General features: G+C 36.4%; 1 protein-coding gene across 5 annotated transcripts in view; it reads left to right on the top strand.

Moving 5' to 3' along the window:
• Window positions 1-22,816, top strand: part of METTL25 (methyltransferase like 25) — an 84,164-nt gene that overhangs the window by 28,761 nt on the left and 32,587 nt on the right. For 3 of the 5 annotated variants that reach the window (XM_052669225.1, XM_052669224.1, XM_052669223.1), the window contains exons 6-9: window positions 4,480-4,574; window positions 6,989-7,018; window positions 8,132-8,205; window positions 11,045-11,138. In XM_052669225.1, the coding sequence (XP_052525185.1) occupies window positions 4,480-4,574; window positions 6,989-7,018; window positions 8,132-8,205; window positions 11,045-11,138 (293 nt within the window). The remainder of the gene's footprint in view (window positions 1-4,479; window positions 4,575-6,988; window positions 7,019-8,131; window positions 8,206-11,044; window positions 11,139-22,816) is intronic. The other 2 variants (XR_008202932.1, XM_052669226.1) reach the window with 1 other exon arrangement.

Here is a 22,816-nt window from a genome sequence, read left to right as displayed (position 1 = left end):
TTTTTTTTTTCCCAAGGAGAATAGAGTTTCTTAAGCAAGACATGATAGTGACTAAAGTTGGAAATTCAGCCTTTACGCTAAAAACATATTTTTGCCTTCGCTTTGTCACATACTATTTGCAATCTGATGAACTCATTACTGGAAAGTAATTCTCATTGTTGTAGTCATGTATACACTAGAAAATCTTAAAACCTGAGAATAGAAAAATTAAATACATTTCAAAAAAATCAGAATCTTATATTTTATAGTGCTTTGCCACTTATCCTAATTTATTTGTATTGCTTTCATAAAGAACAGATGAAGAGTTTCAAAACAGCTGTTATGATCAATGTATACAATGCCACAAAAGTGAAACAAAGTCCTGGTTTATTTATTTTTTCTCATTAATTATAGATAGATGTGATATTTAAATTTTAAATGTTAACATGCTAGAAATAACAGAATCTTGCTCAGAGTTAAGATCTATGTAAGGTCTGATATTTCTACTAACTGTACACTAGTATGTACACTAAATGTACATTAGTACATTTTTTATCTATCAGAAAAAGAAATATTAATAAATAACATTCAGTATTCTATATTTGGAAATCCTGTTCCCAAACTACACTTAACTATTTTGTTAGAAAACCCTTTAATTAATTTCTTTTAAACACTGTTCAGCAACTAAGAGTGTGTCCGTGAATACAAAATGAGAACAATGAAACTTACCTGACTTTTTTCTGCATCCAGAAAGAAGTTAATCATGATGAAGGAAGTTGTAGTTGATCTAATTCTTTAAATGTATGTATGCATATATACACACATTTGCTATGATTTCTAATTTTTTACTACCTGAAATAAAATTTCAGTATCCCAGATATCTGTACATATTGTCCTCTTTTTCACATGGAACTTAAATAACCAGAGGGGAAAAAAAACCCTCAGAATAGTAGAAGTGCTCCAAATGGTTTCTGCCATTACTATTACAGTATTCAAAAAGTTATTCTAGATGGAAGGAGGCTGAAATCTGTACAAAGCGTGACAGCATTTTACTGAAGGACTTAGAAAAATGTCTAAATAATTGGAGGACAGAAAATAGCATGTGATTTCAAGGAATGAGTTAAGAAATAAGATCATTCTGACAGCATTGTAGCATTGAGTTCCCAGAAGTGGAAAATGGTAATCTGACATACTTTGTAGAAAATTTAGTCCTACTCAGTTGATGATAAAATATGAGGCTTTGCATTTATTCCAGCTTAAAATGTTTTACCTGGGCCTTTGTATTTTCCTTTGCTAGACAGTGTTGTGTGATTCTGTGATTCTGTGAAAAAGTCCATAAATAATTTGCAGTTGTGTCTGGTATGTTTGCACATGTTTCTCAAAGTGTTTGATGATCTCCTCCATAGGATTTAAAGTATATAGGAAACCAAACTCAAGACAACTTCTCCACATAGCATATTCTTTTCAAGACCTATCTTATTTCTGCCTGTTAGACTAATGTGATAAATCAGATGCACAAGGGTTAGTTGTGAAACATCGCTGTGGTTACAAGAAGAGTTAGTAAATCCATGGAGGCATTGCATAAGTTATGCAAATGCTTCAAAGGATACTCTGATTAAGATCTATCCACTTAGGATCCATAAAATTTCTTTGTTTTTCAAAAGACATGAAAAATCTATAATGGCAAAAAAGCAATCATTTGGAAAGTTCTTATTAAAATTCTTATTTGTGAATTTCACAGAATAACAGATTCACAGAACTGCAGGGATTGGAAGGGACCTCTAGAATCATCAAGTTCAACCCCCTGCTAAAGCAGTTGCCTTACAGCAGGTTGCACAGGAAGGCATCCAGAAGGGTCTTGAGTATCTCTGAAGAGAGAGACTCCACAGCCTCTTTGGGCAGCCTATTCCAGTGCTTGAATCACTCTTTCTAAAAGATCCCTGTTTGTTTGAATTGAGGAGCTCAGAACTGAACACAGTACTCCAGATGTGGCCTCACTTGGGCAGGGTAGAAGGGAAGGACCTCCCTTGACCTGTTGACCATGCTCTTTTTAATGCACCCTTCTTGGTCACGGGCACACTGCTGGGTCATAGCCAACCTACTGTCCAGCAGGAGTCCTGCTCAGAGTTCCTTTCTAGCACATCATCCCCCTAACCTGTGAAGAAGAGATGTTATAGCTATCTGTTCATCTCATCAAATAGTTGCATAGAATTCCCATTTTGTTAACCTTTCATGGAAACAGAATTCTGTTCTGTTCAGCTGGCTTCTTTACATTATGCATGATTTATTATTTTCTTCATGCACTGTTGATCGCTTGCAGTGTTTGCTGTGAAGTCTTCCACAGAATACCCATATTTGAAATGTTTGAATATTTTGTAGAGTTGTATAGAGTTTAGTGCAATTTTGCATTGTCAGATAGAAGCACAAGACAATAAATAATGAGCTATGTAGTATCAAGCATGTAAAAAGTAGTTAAAGGCATTAAAAGAATTTTCAGGTCTGTGAAGTCAAGCTGATAAACATATACACTTCATAGGAATGTATTTATCTTTCAACTATTTTTTTTTTAATCAGCAATAAACTTGAGAGTGCACTGGATATGGAAAAACAAAAAGAACTCAAGGTAATATTGTAGATATATGGTCAACTTTGTAAGTAGACCAAAAAACCTAACTCACTGCGTTGGTTTACCTCTCTTTCTCCAGCTAAAGAGAAAGTTTTGATAAAGAAGATCATGTTTTGTATCACCGTCTTTTCAAAGATGTCAGAAATTCTTCAGCATTACACATGAGTATAGAGTACAAAGATTGTGATTGTAGCTCAGTGGTTAGCAATTTTAATTGCATGGATGATTATTTTGCCTAGAGGAGAGGGTTTAGGTTATAAGGGATAACTTAAGAAGATTGATTGATTTTATCTTTCTAACTCAGTTTGCACATTTTTACTTTAAAATATTCTAACATACGTGTTAGAAAAGCTTATTAATGTGACCCTTAAAATAGGAACCATGGGAGTCATTTTTTGCTTTCCAAATATGTATTTAATAAGATCTTATTACTATCCCTGTTGTAGGAGCTTTATTCCATGCACTCAGTAATTAGACCTAAAGTTAAATGGCGTTTGATGTCTTGTCATGAAGCATTTACAAATATTTATATAGTCCTAGTTTGGAACAAGCTGCAATCTGTTTTGTTTAATTTCATCTTCAGGTCTACAGGAACTTTCCTTCTTCTGTTAATTATCCCACATTAATGTTCAGTTCTTCAGTTATGGTCCTTAAACGAGTATACGTTCCATATTAAGCTTTTAGCCTTTGAGACTAAAAGGAGAGCAAAACGTGAGGTTGCCTGCAGAAGATTACTTGCTCACTGTTACTCTCTAGAGATCATTGGTCATTGGAGACTAGCACTAGAAGAACTGAAGAGGTGGAAGAGAGTTGTGTCCTTTATAGTTTCCTCTTACCCTTCTTTGCCTATGTTTCACGAAATGAATTCTGCTTATGTGTTTGTATACCCAGACTTCTGGTAAATTTGAAGAGTCGCATTTCTGCTGTCCTTTTTTTAACCCCATTAAATTGATTTGTCTTTAAATGTGCCCGAGTCATCTCTCTATGCTAAAAAGCCAGGATCTTAGCCAATTTGCTGTAGAATTCTTTTGGTTTGTTTTGTTGGCTTTTTTTTTTTTTTTAAGGTAAGTAGGTAAGTAAGCAATAAGGTTATTCTTATTCAATGCACTAAAAAATCAGCTGACAAATACACCAATAAAAATTCTAAACGTTGTGGATTTCATCTACATTTACACCTAGATATTATGAACACTTAGCTAATAATAGTCTAAACTGCTTGTTTAGTTTTCCCACATTTTCATTAGTGTTAAACACGAAGACTTCTGCTGTTATTCAAAATACTAATGATACTGAAACAAACTGAACACAGTTTGTGATGCAAATGCTTCTCTGTGTTTTGAAGAAACAGCATGAGCCTTTGCAGCTGCTCATTTCTGGAGAGCAAACATTATGTCTCTCAGCAAAGCACAGAGCTTCAGAATTGAAATAAACACGTACTCATTCTTTGTGATTTTAGATGTTTATGGTAGAAGAGGAACCCAGTGGAAGAAATAGTGAAGTCCTGCTATACTGAATGACTGCCTGCCTTACTTCTTATAACTCATGGCATGGCAGGATGTGTCAGAGGTATTTGCAAATCCTACTGTGTCCCTTAGAACTTTTTTCTCAGTTGATTTTTATAAAAATGACCTAGTTTAAAAAAAAAAAAAAAAAAAAAGTTTTGAAATTACCAGAAATTCAATATCAGCCAAAAACATCTGTTATGAGGAAAATCCATAATTATAATACTAATGTTTCTTGGTACTGGACTGGAACAGTTAAGTGTTTCTGCTACCATCCATTAACTGTTCATCTTGCTCAATATGTTGTTTACACTGTAAGGTAAAGTGAAGAGTTCATGAAAGCTGTGTCTGTTTTTTTTCCCCATCTTGCAGATTGCACAGAGGAAGTGTGGGGATTTCCCATGTGTCAGTACTTGAAGGACGAGGGCTGGTGCTGCGGTCGCAATGCTAGAATGTCAGCGTGCTTGGTATGATTCCCCTGTTTTTCTTTTTCCTACTGAGAACTCTGTCCAGATGTTATAGGATTCATTGTTTTTGGCTTCTAATTCAAGAGCCATGACTTTAATCCAAGACTTTGCAGAGTAACGTCATTAATGTTGTAAGCATGATGAATTGTATCTAAAAAAATAGTACTGACCTTCCAGTGTTATATATATTATACTTGCTGAAGGAATGAAAAAATGAGTATTGACAGAAACATATTTTAAGAATGGACAGAAAGGCCAAACCTTTGGTAAAACCTAAACAAGGTAACCCCTTAGGGTAATAGTTCCTGGCCAAGGACTTAGAGTGGAACAAGGTAATTGTAGAAGGATTGCAATCAGTAACTCCCCCAACGCCTTCATGATTCATAATATTGAATATTCTGACTGTTTGAAACCTAAACAAACTTGCCTCTTCCAAAAGTGAGAAGAGCTCTAAAATCCGTGCGGTTTAACAGACTGGAAACATCTTTTTAACATTGCACCAGGAGTTGCAAAGACCTAACCTCAGTGAGACAGAATGATGAACTGTTGTCCAATTTGAAAGAACAGATACGTATCAAAAATTTTGACCACTGTTTCAGTTAGAAGACTAATACTCTTTATTAGTTTTTAATTTTTTGTATCAAGATGAGTCATAGGTTCTGGTAAGCCTTTGCTGCTACCTCTTTACCTCTGTTTGAGAGAATAGTATGGACTGAAGAGGCAGTACAAGTTAACATATCAAGGATATATAAATGCAAGCTAACATGATAATTTAATACTGTCAGATGAAAGCAAGGGAGGACAGTTAGTATTTCATTAGGCTTAAATGTGTTACCCTTGGCAAGGTACAAGAAAAAATCTGTTTCTTTTAGCCATGATGTTGTAAAACCTTTATCATAGAAATACTTTCTAAAAGAGATTGCCTGTTTTCTTTTTATTGTTAGTGTAATGCAATACCATTACTTCCTAGGCTGACCCATTACTTGCTTTCTTTCCCATTCTTTTTCTTTTAGAAAGGGAAAGTCTGGGCTGTCTTTCAACAATGGTAGGAAGATAAATTTTGTAAGCAAATGACTCCGAAGAGATAGTACTGAACATGTGAAATCTATCTGTTTTAGAGTTCATAGAATTCACAGAAATTAGGCAGTTAAAAATTTCTTTTGTTTAAAACTTCACAAAGGCAAGGAGTTCTCCCATGGCACTAGATGCTTCTACAGTTAGTACATTTGAAATCCCCTGCTTGCATTTTTCATGACTGGGACACTCCTTGCCCTCTAGTAGGTAGAAAGGAGATGGTGACATGCAGCTAGGCACCCAGTTTCCCAGGGGCAATGGCTAGGTTGGAGAAACTGAATCTGCTGAACAATGATAAGATACTCAATATAATGTTCATCATTACATATTGTTCAAATTGGTTAAAGGGCCAAGGGACAAAGGTCTGGATGAGATAACTCAGATTCACACTTTTCCAGACACATCCATCTTCTGCAGTGAGGCAGGTATACACTTTTCACTTGTACAACTACTTGGATTGTAGTTGAAGCACAATCTGAAATACAAGATCAGTTCTCAAATTAGGAGAAGAAAAAGTGGGTGATTCAGTGAAAAGCAGTTCTATCTGCTGTGGTGGAATTTGGGGACAATGATCCTTGAGTGGTGAGACGTTTTTGATTTTTTATCTAATTTATTTTAGTGTCAGGCAACTGATTGAAGTTTTTCCTTCATTTCTACTATGATCTTTACTTCTGGAGGAAAACATACCATGCTTGTGATTATTTGCCATTCTTGATCAGTATGGATCATAAAAATCAAGTACTCTCATACTAGCATCAGGATTTGTGATCTGAGGAATCTGTTGTGAAAGTTCATACATTACCCTTTTAAGTTCAGTCCCTCTGAATTTTTTAATTTATTTACACTCATTATACTAGAATCTAAAAGTATTTAAAGGCATTGGCCACTGAACCAATCTTTACTTTGAAATAATTGATTGGAAACTGAATTGCTTGCATTTCTGCAAGAATAGAAGATATAAAACAAATATCTAATATTGCATTTAAAATATTATATTGTAAATAAATAATTATACAATAATTGTATACAACAATACAAAGAGAGAAAAAATACGGAAAGAATTCTCAGAAATTCTTTTATAAACCTAAGAAAAAGAAAGAAATTTTGCTCACATCTATACAGTTGGTTATCATTGCTTCTCTTATAAATAAACCAAAATAACAGGAGTGAGCTGTTTATGGTTCTGTAACGGTATTAACACTTTAAAGTGTGCAAGCTCATGTTGTGTCACATCATTAATCTTTTAAAATGTCAGATCCTCTGACTTTTATACAATGTGTTTATAAAATGTTCTGATAAAGAATAAACATATCAGCAATTTAATTCCTTCACTCTTAAAGGCTTTGGAGCGAGTTGCAGTTGGCCAAATGGTAAGTCATACTGTTTATTTTAACCGTTCTAAGATAAAATGTGTTTTTCCCCTTTAAATGCTCTTAATCCGCGACCTTTTATTGAACTTTTGAATTTCTGGAATCTAAAACACTAGCATACAGTACATCAAATCCTGATAGATAGCATGTGTCATCATGAAATTGCATTTTTATTGCTGCGGTTGTACCTAGTGAGTCTGTTTTCTCTTGATAATTAAGAGTCTGAAAAAAAGGCACGGCTTAAAATTTAAGCTACTCTTCCTAACTTCTTGCACTATCTTTCAGCAAGTATATAAATTAAGTCCAAATGCCCTTCTGATATCCCTGGTTTGGATCATTCCATCCCAGTGTTATATCAACGAATGTAAAAATAGAAATTGTTATGACAAAAGCTTGTATCTGTAAGAAACATCATCATTCTCATTTTTAATCTCTGTATTTTTTTTTAATCCATGAATACTTTGAATTACTGCTGTGCAAGTTATCCTGTTTGGATGGCAGACACCTACTGTGCAAATATTTAAAAAGACTGAGAACTCTTCTCTCTGTGTGTAATCCTCCTGTTCCCTGTAGTCTTTCATTGTGGGTTAGCTTTGCCACGAATTTTAGACTGACAACTATTAACTATTTTTATGGAAACAGATCTTTTATACTCAAAAATGTGAACTTTTAAGCGTATTCTGTTTTTATGAGCACAGTGCTTTCTGCATGGTTGAGACTACAGGACATGATGATTAAGCTAGGAAATTATTTATTTGTCTTTAGAACAATTTAGGTAAATTGTTAGATTTATTTTGCAGAGTAGAATTTGGGTCATGATCACTACATTTTTTCTGTTCTTTTTTTCTCTGCCAGTCTTTGATCTTCTACTTCAGGCTTTGGGTTTCTCTTTTTTTTTCTTTTTTTTTCACATTCAAGTTGTGTTAGAATCTGGCAACGTAAATTAAACTGGATTCAGGAACATTAGTAAAATGTCCAGTTGTTATGACTGATTGCAAGGAATGTAAACAAATAAGTAGAAGCCAATACTATTTTTGTTTTGTTTTTTTTTTTTACTATGATCTAAATTTCAATTCCAATTTTAAATCGTTTTTGCTGAATTTTTTTTTCCAGCTGCCTACAGAGTCGTTGTTTTATCGAGCTGTTCTTCAGGTTATTATAGAAGAAATTTATGGTGTCACCAAAAGGTAGGAAGCTCTGAACTCAGAGAATACAAAACATCTGATTTTCTGTGATCCCTTTCTGTATTTCTTAAGCAGCAGGTTTGAAGAATCAGTCTCAGACTGAAGATACATATTGGCATTAAAATGAAGGATACGTTTGTTCCTTATGCACATCACATTTGCTTCTATGTCCACATCACAGATGTATTGCCCTTCCTTTACTCATAGCTGAAATAGGTCCTCCTTGGTACCAGATTCATTATTAAAATCTATCTTCAACAGCAAAACAATAGCAAACATCTAAAAGTTGACAGTCTTAGGCTATCCTGTATTTCAGAAGACTTGGCAGCTTTAATACTGCAGAAGACAAAAAGACATTTCCATTTGTCCTCAGAAAAATGACCAATGGCTAACATGGCTGTCTGTGAAGGGCTACATCAGCAAGTGCTGATGGCTGCCTGTGTCTACATCAGCAAGTTCTATGCCTATAGATGATGGGATTTGGCAAGTTAGTGCTATGATCTTGACATCTTCACTAAACACTTTTCTGGAGTTGCAGTCTGGATTAACTTTTATTATGTGGGGTGTGTGCTCATTAGCATTTGGTGCACATCCAGAAGCACACCTTCCAATTTAATTTAATTTTGAAGCTCTGATCCCGTTCCACAGCACAAACCATGCTGTGGGAGGTGAGCAAACCCCAAAAGTCACTTGGGGAATATACTTATAATCTAAAATAAATGCTAATGCCGATACCCCCAAGTCTTTTGGAAAGTGGGAAGCCAGACAGCTAGCACTTCAGAAAGTCTTTTGAAAGAAGAAATACTTGTTTATTTTAAAATTAACTAAAAGCTAGCATGTAAAACCATTGTTGATAAAGTGTGAAAAAAAAGTGTGTGGGATGACAATATACTTCATTTGTAAAAGGAAGCATAATTTGGAGGAAGTAATTTAGGATTATACTTCTGAAATAAAAGCAGGGGAAGCCTACCTGCTTGCAAGCTGACTAATGTGAGTTGTCACCAGTTTCAGTGGAAAAGCTGATATTTTCGTTATTGTTCTGAAACCTACTGTGATTGTTCTGCATTTTTTAAGATGTCCAGTTCCAGAAAAACATTTAGCACATTAAAGCAATTGAGAGAATGAACTGTTAAGACTATGAACTATTATTAATCTGTTCTTTTTTAAACTACTTGTATACAACATGAATCTATTAAATATATTGTATATCTATGCTGACTCTTGCCAGCAACTAAGCACTCTCTAGCTGCTCATTCACTGCCCTCACAGCAGGATGAGAAAAACTCATCAAGATAAGGACTGTTTGATAAGTTAATGAAAGGGAAAGGTGGAAAAAATTAAAAGCAACTCTAAACACAAAAACAGATGAAGCAAAGGTTCACCAGCAGACTGCTGCCCAGGCAGTCTACAAGCATCAGCTACCATGAGAACACCACCCTCCAGCTTTATTGCTGTACGTCATGGTATACAGTATGGCATATCCCTGTGGTAGGTTTAAGTCAGCTGTCCTGGCTGGGTTCACCCTTGGCCTCTTGCCCAACCCAATCCTCCTTGCTGCAAGGCAGAGCAGTTTGACACCAGCTGAAATATCCATGTGTTATCAGCACCGTTTTAGTCACAAATGCAAAACACAGCGCCATATGGGCTGCTCTGAACAAAGTTAACCTATCTCAGCCAGACCCAGTGTGATATCTTTCCCCCTCTAGCATCTAATTAGGAGGGCAGAGGCCTGTCATAGCAGCATAATCATTAACTGATTTTCAGGCTGCATCAGCCCAAATGTTTAAATGCACCTCAGTATTGAATATGACTAGAGAATTTCTTAAAAATAAATGTGGCCATTGGTTCTCAATGAATGGGGATCTCTGCCACCCAAAAAACATTAGAAATGCCACTGGGTAAAGTCATTATATTGACCTTGGTAGATGTTAATTCTGATCCTTAAATAAGGAGAGTTTTTACTAAGAATAAAGAGGGAGAAAAGTTTAAAATATTTACAAATTAAATTATTTTTTTAATCTATTTGTTATTATTTCTACTTAGCATACTTCCTCCTTAAGAAATGCTCAGGAGCAGCTGTTATAGCTGAAAATGTAACTCCTAAGCTGCAAAACTCGATTAGGGTAGTGCTATGTGGGGAAATTGTCAAGAAAGTGAGTTCAGATTAATAAAGTTTTATGTAATTTCTCCAAGATATTTTAAACAAAGCAGAGAAAATGAATGGATGAGACCTGTCAATGTTTCTGAGTGGTCTTTGTGTTTTTGTACGTTATTTTAACGTTTTCTTAAACTGTCTGCAATTTTAGCCGGCTTCAAAAGTGAGCCACTGTCGTCAACAGTGGAAGTTCTGGTATCACTTAACTAAGCTACAGTTTTGAGGATAAGAACACAAGGTTACAGTGAAATTTTGCTATGACCTGCCATTTGCTCAGTCTGGTGGTACACAATAAATTACAGCAGCATTGCAGTAAATAATGACAGTGTTACAGGAGCACAGAAGGTAATATCATTTGATAGAAATAAGAATTTTGTCACTCATATGAAGAAATAAAACCATCACGGGAAAAATTAAAAAGAAACCTTCACCCCTCTCATTTTTTGGTAAAATAGTAACCATACTCCAGCTGTAGTACAGCTGTACAGTTGTGCTTAGAAACTTCTTCCAGTATTAGCTAGTTGTTTTAAGTCAAAAGGAGAAAAGAAAAATTGTCACTAACTTGACCCAAGGGGCTGTCCAACAGATTTATTTGCCCTCAATAAATGGAAATTCAGATAAAAATGATTTTTAAAATCTGTAAGTTTCTGTTAGCGAAATGCATGCATCTCATCATTATATTTGCAGTGATCGACATGTAGGAAAAATTTTCTCCAAATCATCCTCCTTCTTAGATTATGTCAGGAAGTCTCTGAAAAAACTGGAACTGGATGATTCAAAGGTGAGTCGCTAAACAGAGACTGCATGAAATCCTTATATGCATGTAAGTTCTTGAGCTCAGCACCATAATGCAGTGTTTAGACTGTGCTGTGTTCATGTATTGCTATAGAAAGTTTATATATTGCTATATAAAGTACTGTTAATAGAGCTGATCTCTATTTTGATTGTATTTCTATTAAAGTATGTTATTGTTTGTTTATTTTGTACATTATCATTTAATATTATATTTCTATTAAGAAATATGTCACAGTTGTTTCATGTTTTTTGGAAAGTCCTTTTCATGTATCATTCCTTTGGAAAGCTTTGTTTTTCTAATGACTTCAGAGAAAACAATTGTCTTCTATTCGTGATGCTGATGATCAGAATTCTTGAAGGCCTTTCCACTGTTTTTGAAGGTACTCCCTACAAATCTCCTTTGAGGCAAAAGAAATGTTCTAGACGCTCTGTTTCATACATGCAGTCACTTGGAGAAAACTAAAGCCTTTTACATGCTAAGTGAAGTAGGTATGAAGAGTTTCCTCCCTGAGGTGATACTGTGCATCCTGCTAAAAGTGTCTCTTGCACCCTTGTAAACCCAGCTAATATACTGTCTTATACAGAGATGTTGTTTTTTTCATCTGTACTTCTTTTTAAATGAAAGAAATTGAAAAAGGGGAAAAAAAAAAAAAAAAAGGAAGAATGATATATATATATTGACCAATTTAAATTTTCATTTCCCTGGCAATATTTTCTTGATTCCCTTGGACACCTTTTGAAAGTGAAAAAGATAACATTATAGCACCTAATACTGATCATTCCATCCATGCAGTGTGCTTCTTATACAGTTTGGTTCCCAAAGTATGTCCTATTGATTGTAGCCTTCAGACAGTCTCCTTAAGCAGCCTTTGAAGATGTTCTCCAGTACTGCCTCTGTGTATGGAAAAACTTGATCCTTTTTTTTTTCTCTGCAAATTAAGTTAAGGAGAAATGGTAACCTTTTAAAATAACTTTCCCAGGTAGAGAGAAAGAAGTACAAAACCGGGATTCAAACTTGAAAGGTCTTTTGCAATTTGTTTATGTTCTCAAGTGCCTTGTGTTATATCTTTACAATACAGCTGCTAAGTTGGTCAACAGATGGCAACCTAGCATTAGGCATGGAATATGGCTGTGTGAATGGAAAATCCTGGCTGCACTGTAAGATTAAGCTATGCAGCGGATATGTTAGAAAGTGTTTTGCAGAATATTAAAAAAAAATACTAAAAATCAAAGAAAAAGTAGATGTGGCAAGCATGTAAAATACTTAAATTGAATGTTGTAGTAGTTTTTGGTAAATCAGTGCTTAATATCCAAAGTTGAACTGTGTAATCAATTAGAATTTACAGGTGCATCAAACCATAGGATAAAAATGTGAAATAAATAGCTAAAAGACCAAATAATAGCAATTGCTGGTGGAATCTTGCTTACAGCTTTAAGAAAAAGACTTCTGCCACTTTGTTTTAAAAAGGATTTTTTTTTAAAAGGATTCTTAGTTTGAAAATATTCTTAGTTTAAAAGGATTAAATTCTGTTTGCTAACTGAATTACCTGTTAGCTTTTCTATATACATAGATGCTAACATCACACCTTGCACTGGTTTAAAGTAACTGCTGGCGTCTTCCTTATCGTGTGTGCAGTCGCCCAAAAGCAGCAGTGGATTGTTTGTGTTACAGCCAGTCTAATGAATTATTGATTAAATTCTGCTGGTAAAGAGTTACACATTCTTTTCTTTAAAAATAGTGAGCATGGAAACTTCATGATAACATGCCTGATTTTAGAAGTGCTGCCTTTTGCTAGAAAGGCTCTGGGCAAGGCTGCCCTGGGAGAAGTGTATCTCAGCACCACTTCGAGCTGCATTCTTGTGTGGGAGCTGAAGATCTCATTCAAGTAAATGCTCGTTTTTGCTCATGTTTCTCATTTTCATGTGCAGCTGGCTGACAACTGAGTTTTATGCCGATCAAAACAATATTATTTTTCATTTTCCAGCTGCATTCAAATCTGCAGCAGTATAAAAGCGGTGCTATTTTGATGGTAGGGTGAGAAAAGTTGTTACTGTTCTCTCAATGGTGGCTCTGATATTGCAGTTTTCATAGTGGAGTCAGCACTGTATCTACACAGTATTGGAGAATGTGTTAAATTCCTCTCTTCAGAAAAAAATACTTACATAGCTAAAAATGTGATGAATGTTATGCACTTGCTCTCACAGACAACAAATGAAAGAGAAATTTATGCAGAATTTGTTTGCTAGTTCTGTTTTTAAAATTGAACAAAAGAGCAGCTGCACTGCATAGACCAAACGTCTGCTCTGTCTCTGGTGGTGGCCAAAAACTGGTCATTGAGGAAAAGTGCAAGTAAAGAGTAAGCATAAGTGGATAGTACTACTGCAGTAACCAAAAACATGCCCGTCATTCACTGATAAAGGAGTCAATCGTTGTCTTCATTCATCAGTTTCTTTCAGTAATGTTCAAAAAACAGCTAAGTAAAGCTTGGTCAAACCAGAAGTGTCTCTTGCTTTCTCAGACCTGGAAAAATAGAGAGAGTGAGGGCAACTGCCTGAAAAACCCAAACTATCTCTATGCTCACTCATGTGAGTATCTGCATTTTGCTAAGTGAGGGCTTATCTGAGGGCTCTTCTCAGGTATTCAGGTACCTCAACCCCATCAGTTCATCACTGGAACAGCGCTTCTTTCATGTGTGAAATAGATGAGAAGGTCTTTGCTGATCAGAAATGAGAATCAGAGCCTTTATGAAAAGATTGTCAATCAAGACAGAGTGAGAGTGAGACAGAATAGTAATGTATATATATATTTTTTTTCCCCTACAAAAAGTAGCATTTACCAGTCACCCATTCGTTGTTACCAGTTACCCTTCAGGGACTGAAGTTTCTTATTACCTTAGCCAAAATAATTTCCTCCGTAGTGTTTCTTATCAATGTAGAAGAGCCCGTCAATTCCAGATTACACACTGAGATGTAAATGAACTCTTTTCCTGCCTTTTGTTTGAAGACCATTCTTTTGGGTAGTAAAACTGAGGCATGCATCATGACTGTCGAATGTCTGACAAAATATTCTCATTTTGTGAGGGCAGAGAGGGGTCTTCTAGTGTGAGCTTGATGCTTCACAGGTATGGTTATATTGCTCCTAGATTCAGAACTAATGGAATTGCTTTGTGGGCCATGGATCACTGTGTAGGGCTTCAGTAACTGGCGTAGATACACACAAAGGCAGTATTTTATTCCGGGTTGTTTTTCTCCCTGCGTTCCCATACAATCCATGTTTTACAGACAAAGCATTCAGTGTTGCTTAGATATGGAATAAATTCTTTCTATCAGGCTTCTTCTCCCTTTTATTCCCTTTTTGCCTAATTTAACATGAGCGTGGGACTCATGTGAGAGAATGAAGTGCTCATCCCAGTTCCTTCTCCTGATGGAGCTGCCCTCTCATGCACTGTCAGTCTCACTTCTTTCGAGCAGTAAGGGTAGTTGTTCCTTCCTCTTGGTGCATTTCTTCAGCATGATGTGTTTCTACTGTTTGTGGCCTTCTTGCAGATAGATTTAAGTGTTCTTAAATCGCCCTGTGTCCTGTTCCTATTGGGATAAATCAGGCAAAAGGTTGTTCACAGGGTGATGAAAGTTTATGGGCTTAGCAGGTTAAGGCTGGGAGGCTCAGGGACCTGCAGTCTAGCCAGGATGACAACTGTTTTGTTAAGTTTAGGAGTTGGACTCAATGATCCTCATAGGTCTCTTCCAACTTGGGATGCTCTGTGACTCTAAGTGGGAACCTCAGCGGGTAAAGCTGCTCAGCAAGCAAGCTGGCCAGGATTCATTTCAGGACAGAATGCTATTTAATGCCACATCTGATTGCAGGAAGATATACAGGGCTGGAAACACTCCTGACACATCCGCAAAGAAAAGCTATTAGTCACTGTGATTTCATCTCCCGCTATACTTACTCTGTAGCTGCTGCTAGGGGCTAATAGCATATAAGGTAGTTACTTTGTCTTAGTCAAAATATTTCACAAATCACTTAACCCTTTGAGATGCAGACATATGCTGGGGAAATAGAATAGAAGTTTTGAAGGTAGGGTCACCTTAAGCTTCCATGAACAGAGAAGTTTTTTGCCAGTGAGTGTGTTGTGTCAGATTCACTTGGTTTTGTTTAACTGAGCTTCCAGGTCTCCTGTGACTGGTGTTTTTAAGTTCTGAACCACCCAGTGACTGAACGTAACCTGAATTTGCTTCCTGCTGAAAAAATCATTGATTTGGTGAACAACTTGAGATAAGAATCTGCAACAGTGAACAGATGGTTAACGCACACCTTCCACCATTCCTGTTTGCTGTAGCCCTGACCAGACTTCTTAAAAACAGCTGCCACCCATTTGTCTTTTTTTGACCCTGGGCTTCAGGTAGAACATCTCTCAAAGATCTACTGCTGTCAGCTCTGAACTGCTGGATCAGCAAAGGGCACTGGACCTGTCTGTGAGGTGTTGAACCCATCACAGTAGCAGTGAAATTAATAACACAGTAACAGAAACTCATGTCCTGTAAAAAGCTCATTTGTCATCGTACATGATTTAAACAGCTTTCATATTTGATATATTATGGCTAGCAATGTTAGAATAGTTTGAAGTCTTCATTTAGCTGTGTAGCTAAATGTGGGTATAAGTAATATCATCCTGCATATTTTGAAAAGGTTATGTATTTAAAGCATATTTAATTAAATGAACACATTAGCAATTTATTTTGCTACAATAACTAATTATTTTTGGTTTATTTATAATTAATAATTGATAAATAATTATATATAATTTTCTCTTATTTTTCTGAATGTTTTTTCCATTTAATGTATATCATTAAATCATGAAATAATCCTTTTCATACAATAGTTATGTTTGCATTTTTTAATATCACTAAATAAATCCAAAGAGATCTGAAATACAGTGGCCTTCTTAGTTCAGATCTTCTGGAATTCCTATACTACTTCCTTTTTGGTACATTGTCTTTGTACTTTTGCAAACTCTGTAGTTTCTAATTTTGAGTAATAAAACTTACGAGAGAAAACTGAAAATATTTGTATGAAATTGTACTAATTATTTAGTTTGATAATTGGTTATTTTTTGTCAGACAAACTTTATTTTCTGATAGTTTTGGACACGATGTATGTTTCATATGGCTATAGTGTGTTTTAAAGAAATAGAAAAAAAACAATAGTTTTTAAGAGAACTAGCAGTAGAGCATGTGTGAATTTTGGCTTTCATTTTGATGAAGTAAACACCTTATAGTTATGTTAGCCTATATGTATATGTGAAGCCTGAAACTAAATAGCTGAGCTGAGTGATAATATATCAAGTAACAAAGAAAGTGAAAATTCTGAGTTTTATAAGACTAATAAAAAAGCTTATTCTATTGATTTTTTTTAATAAAATGAGGATATATTAATTTTAAAAACAACTAGTTTTGCACAGGGAGCATAGATATACTTTTATTCCAAGTTCCATGTAATTTATCACTATTTCAGAAGTGCAGTTTTAACATATGTTTCCTTTTTATAATTGCTCAGATGGCAAAGTGAACATGGTTTAAGGAGATGTCTTCTCTTATGAGCCAGTTATTCATGTTAGCTAAATCTCTATTTAATACATTGGGTTCATTCCTGAATACATTTTCAGCAGACATAACTTATGCTCTGCCTGCTTGCATGTATTTACATGATAAGAGTACTCTTTCTAAAATGAATACAAAAACGGTTCCAATTTACTGTGTTCAGATTCCTGCAGTATTAGATGAAAGCAAGGCCTAGAGCCAAGAACTTGAAGATGGAACTGTCAGAGACTCCTCTGAGGAGAAATGGATGTCCCAAGCACAGAAGTGCATTGTGAAAATGCTGCAGTAAATAACCTTGCAGACAGCTTCACAATGCATGGCTGATAAAATGTTCTGAAGCACCTCTGGAGTTTCTTGGGATCCATTCCTACTATGCATTTTTCCTCCTTCTGGTCTAAATCAGGGCCTATCCAACATGCCTTCGCAAGCTTCATGGTCCCTCTGTGAACATGCAGGTAGAAGCCCTGTTCCCCCGTGTTTGATCTTAGTCCAGTCTGTGTCGTGAGCTGTTCTGGATTTAGTCCCTCACCATGTTCTACTCATGTCGTAGTGAGTAGGTTTTGAAGATGTTCCTTCTCCTTTACGCAATTTATCATGTGTGTTTCCTAGTTTGGTCCTACATCTGTGTTTCAGATCTGAATGATCTTTCAATTCATTAAGCTTGAACGCAACTGTGACAAATTATGCTGAGCAGAATGCTGTAAACCATATAACTAAGAGACACTGTGCTCTGTACATGTTATTGCCAAACAACATTTCAATTAAATCAGCAGGTGAGCCCAGGGCAGGATGAAAAGCCGCTGTCCGTATGGAGCTTGTGAGAATAACTTGCATTACAGTATTTAGAGAGCTAAACTTTTAAAAAACAATATATTTGAAAGTTCCATCCTTCCAAGAAAATGTTTATTAACGTTTCCAGTTATGTGAGAACACTCTAGAGTAAGAGAATCCATCCATCTTTATCTATTCAAATTTTGCTAAAGTGGTTTTTGATATGAATTTCTGATTCATGTTACAAGATTTTGACCAAAGAAGCATGGCATTCTCTGAGCCTATCTCATAGGATTAGCTGAGTTTCTGAACTTAAATTCGACACCAATATGAACTCTTTAACTGAAGAGATTTCCTAAATTCAAATGGCAGAACATATTATTCGTTTCCCATATGTAACGTTACTCAGTTTCCAAAACTTGACATACAGAAACTTTCTAAGAGTCTTAACTACAGAATAACTGCTTGCAAATGCAGAAGTTTTTGTGTGCTATTTGAGATGCCAGAGAGCTAAGCCAGTTTTGTTTTCAAGTAGACTGCTTAAAAGAATGCCACTAAAAAGTCTTCTGAGAACTTGGTGGTTGTATGGGAATATTTATTTTTTCATTTGTCTGCTAACTTGCTCTGAAAGAAGCTACTTTCTTGGAAGTCAAATACTATGAAAATATGCCACACAGCTGCTACTGTGAAAAGTCTGTGCCTGGTCCTTTTGCTGTGATAAAACACATAAGAATGCCTTCTCCATTTTTTGGCATTTGCTAATGTCTCCTGAAAACACCTTTCTGCTGTGTTCTGATTACCAAGTTAATAAATGCCTACCTTGACTTGGTAGAAGAGAATATTATAAAATGCAGTTAGCAAATGAAGGTTCTTCCACTTAGACATAAAAGGAAGAATTGTATTGCATCACTTAATTTTGCTGTTATTTTTAAATTGCTTAAGAGCCACATACTTAGACTTGGGGAACTGTCAGTAATGGAATCGATTGAAACATTAAAACATGAACAAACTTGTACATACATAACACTGCTTGGCAGGAAAAAGAGTTTTGCAGAAATGAGAAAAATGTCTGATCCCACCATATTCAGTTTTGAGGATTTTAAATGGAAGTGAACACCTCAAACTTTATATTTCTGTTGTTATTTAAGGAAATATTTAATGAAGGCTCAGGTAACATTTGTGTTACAGTGTATAAGATATACCCTGCATATATATGCTGCATAATGCTGTTTTCGAGTATAATTGCTTTTCAAAAAGGCAAAATACTATCCCAGTTATGGTAGCATAGCTTTTCAGTCTGACAGCAGTTTCAAGCAGTGTGACTGTTGTGTTAACCTGATAGGCAGCTCAGCACCACGCTCGCTACCCCACAGTGGGTACAGGAGGGAACTGGGTGTTAATTTTAATAGGACAGGAAAGGAAGGGAAAATAATAATAATGATGATTAAAGAATATACAGAACAAGTGATGCAGAAGTGCAAGTGACCCATGCCCAGTCAGTCCCTGAGCAGCAGCTCCCCACCCCATCCAGCTCCCTCAGTTTTATCATTCACCGTGATGCCATATGGTATGGGAGAGCCCTTTGGCCTGTAGGGGCCAGCTGTCCTGGTTCTGTCCCCTCCCAGCTCCTTGTGTTCCCCCAGCTCCTCACTGGTAGTGCAGGACAAGAAGCTGAAATGTCCTTGGCTCCATGAGCACTGCTCAGCAACAACTAAGACATCAGTGTGCTTCCAACATTACTCTCATAATAAACGCCAAACACTGCACCAGCCCAGCTACTTGGAATAAAATCAACACTACCCAGCGGAAACCAGGACTGGGACTTTTACTTCAATTAGATTTACAAGTAATATAGATTGTGTTTCAAATGAAGTTCTAAATAAACATAAGTTTCTCAGTAATTAAATTATATGACAAACAAAAATTTTTTTAACTGCCTTAGTCATGAGAAAATTGTAAAAAGTGGCTCTGTAGGATGGTCTCCCAAGGATTTTGTACTGAGGCTGCTCTGCTGAAGGGTTCTTATTACTCTCTGGTACTCTTGCTGGTGTTCATGATAGTGTTGGTACAAGAAGAGAGAGCAGACATGAATGTGCAGTCAGATCGGGGGAAAGCACTCTCTTGGGGCAGCAAAGAGAAACACATCTGTTTAACCTGACTGTGGGACAGGATCTATAGGATTTGGCTCTCCTTTGAAGAGGGTGTGCAGACAGGAAAAGACTTTCTTCAGTTCAATCAAAGTGTTCTTAGCCTGGGGAAAAACTCAGCTCTGAGAAAAGACTCTCTGGAGAAATGCCAGGTGTGGTATTCCTCATTGTCACCCACCTTGTGCCCATCTGCTTTCTTTTCAGCATGTGCTCTATCAGCACATTTGTGCGAATGCTTTATAGCGCTGTGCTTGGGCATGCAGCACCTCATCTGCTCTTGAGGATTTACTGACAGCCTCACAGTGTTTGAAGCCTGAAGATGTGCCCACCGTAGGGCTCAGTGCCACCACCAGCATGTGGTGGTGCTGTAACAGGGACAGTGGGAATGTGACTGCCCTCTAATCCCTCTTACTTTTTTTGGCTATTTCAGCCTCCACATCAGTCCACAAAGAGATTGATTACTTCGAAAGAAAGGATGCACTACCATCATAGTGCAAAGAGAAGAAGCACTTTCGCTGGTAAAAATCAGGAGCTAAATCAGCAAAGTATACTGGCCAAAAACTCTTTATGCATTGAACCTTACTGGGGTATTAGTAACATAAGCTATATCTTAGAGTGCAGGATTATTACTAAGACAAAGGCATGATATATGTTTTTAGGTTCCTTCACACATTTTGACTCATGCTGTGAGTTGATATTAACAACATCACCATCACAACGTAAGAAAAAAAGTTCTGTGCATGTATATAAAATTTCTTATACATTCACGAATCTGCGGCATCAGAGAATAATTGTACACACAATTCCAATGGCTTAAATGGGGCTTTCTTTGCATGTGTAAGTCCAATTCTGTCCAGAAAATGTGAACAATAATTTACTGTGCCTCACCTAGGAAGGGCAGCCGAAGAATGTGCTGGGTGCCCTTGAAGTACTGAAGCCAGGTGGCAAACTGCTGTGGTTTCAAGGCCAGCATAATCTGGGTTTTGGTCTCCCTTCAGATAATCAATCACATAGCTAGGGACCACTTACCCTTTTCGTGCCCCTTTCTGTCAACAGTTTGCCATGGTCACTGTCTCGCTTTCAGCTGGCCTGATGTATTCAAACCAAACTTTTAATTGAGGTGCAGTTTGGAATATTACCTAATCTGTCCATGACAGCAGGATGCATTCTGTCAGTGTGCTGAGCGAGGAGGGAGTGCAAAAGTGTTGACAAGTGTGGCTACATCCAGGAGACATTTCTGACCCAACTTTTTATTTGCAAAACATTTCATGGTTTGTTTTGTTTTAATTGAAATGATGCATGTTCAAAAATGGAGACCAGAAAGGATGCAATAGCAGAAAGGTTTCGTATTCATATTTTTACAAATACAGATCTTTATATTTTAATACCAAAGAGCCTGTAATTTCAAAAATCCATTATACTAAAACCCTTTTAATTCTCAGTTGAAATGAAAAGCTTATAGGGCAGAGTTCAAATAAACTATTTTGTTTATCTCAAGACTGATGTATTTTAGTTGCTTTGGCTCTTTATAGAGGGGAAAAAACCCAACCAAAATAATAACAACAACAAAAAACTTCAGATATTTGAACAGCTTTACTAAAAATAAAATACCAAGAAGGCTGAAACTGTCAGTGCATTAGTACCTCTGGGTCAGCTTTTTGACCTTGCTGCTCTACTTTGAAAAAGTACTTTCTAAATTAAAAAATATGCATGTATAACTCAAGGGCTATAAAAGTGCTTCAGAGTGAGAATTTTGTATCTTTCCTAAAAAATGCTTGTCTAATCTTCTTAATACTTCCCATGATAGAAACAGACTTCTCCAGTCCTGAATTAATTTCACAGAAAAAATTGTTCAAGTTTTTGATTGATTTTTTTTTTTTCCTCCAAAGCAAGCTCATGCATTTTTATCCAACCTGCTGTAGATACACAGAACAACCTTCCTTATTTGTTGGTGACAGCCTTGCAAAATCTGTTATTGTGCCCATGCTAAATTTTCTCTTCTTTAACCTTATCAGTTCCAGTTCACTAAATCTCTCTTCGCAAGTCATATATTCTAGATTTCTGATCTCTTTTCAGAAAGATATGGAGCTCTTTCTTAGGGATTTTTCAGATAGCTCATGCTTTGAAATCTGGTGCCCCAAATGGATACAGCATTCCAGCTCAAGCTTTACCACTGCCAAGCAGAATTGAAAGATTAATTCCTGCTCTTTGCAAGCTGTTCTTGCATACACATTGCAGTATGATTGCTTTTTTTTTGCAGAAGCACAACTGTGACTCTTGCTCAGCTTGTGATCTGCTGTATCTCCCAGGTTGCCATGTGGTGTTTCCCATCAGGAACAGCTGATTATTTCTGCCTGAATGTAGTCCCTCCTGGTTTTCCATACAGCATTTCAAACTCCTTTTCCAAGCAGTGCTCCCATTTCTGAAAATTATTTAAAATTTTTGCAATGCTTTCCTGTTGCACATATTCAGATTTAGTGTGGTTTCTGTTCTATCATTTGAGTTCTTAATGAAAACATTTTCCATTTTGTAATGGACCTTGATTCAGTATGAATTTTCAGTTGTTCAGAGACTCATTAACAGCAGCTCTCTGGTTATGGTTTTACACTCACTTTTCACTCACTTTAATCTAAGCCTTGTTTCTTATATTAGCTTTTGAAATTGTTGTATGAAATGGTGTCAGAAATCTTGCTGAAGTCAGAATATATGACAGCCTTCTGTTTTTCTGTCATGACTCATAGAATCATGGACTGATAGATAGGAAAGACCAGTAAGATCATCCAGTCCCACCATTAACCCATGCCTGTGCCCACTCTAGACCATGTCCCACAGTGCGATATCTACTCTTTTCTTGAACACCTCCAGGTAGAGTGACTCCAGCACCTCCTTGGGCAGCTTGTTCCTATGCTTGAATTTTTTCCTGATATCCAAGTTGAACCTCCCCTGGTGCAACTAGAAGCTATCACCTCTCATCCTCTGCAGGGAGAAGAGGCCAATCCCCACCTCATCACGACCTTCTTTTACGCAATTGTAGAGTGAATACTCTCACCCACCTGCCAAGCAAACTGCCTAAAACTCATTACTTACTTGCCTATCACTCCTTTTTTTTTTTATGTTTCCTGAGTATTTGTTCAGTTTTTTTTCA

Source organism: Tympanuchus pallidicinctus, unplaced genomic scaffold, assembly GCF_026119805.1.
Source record: "Tympanuchus pallidicinctus isolate F22 unplaced genomic scaffold, pur_lepc_1.0 scaffold8, whole genome shotgun sequence".
NCBI lineage: Eukaryota > Metazoa > Chordata > Aves > Galliformes > Phasianidae > Tympanuchus > Tympanuchus pallidicinctus.
Note: the sequence above shows the minus strand (reverse complement) of the source record. Positions and strands in the feature narration are given on the sequence as shown.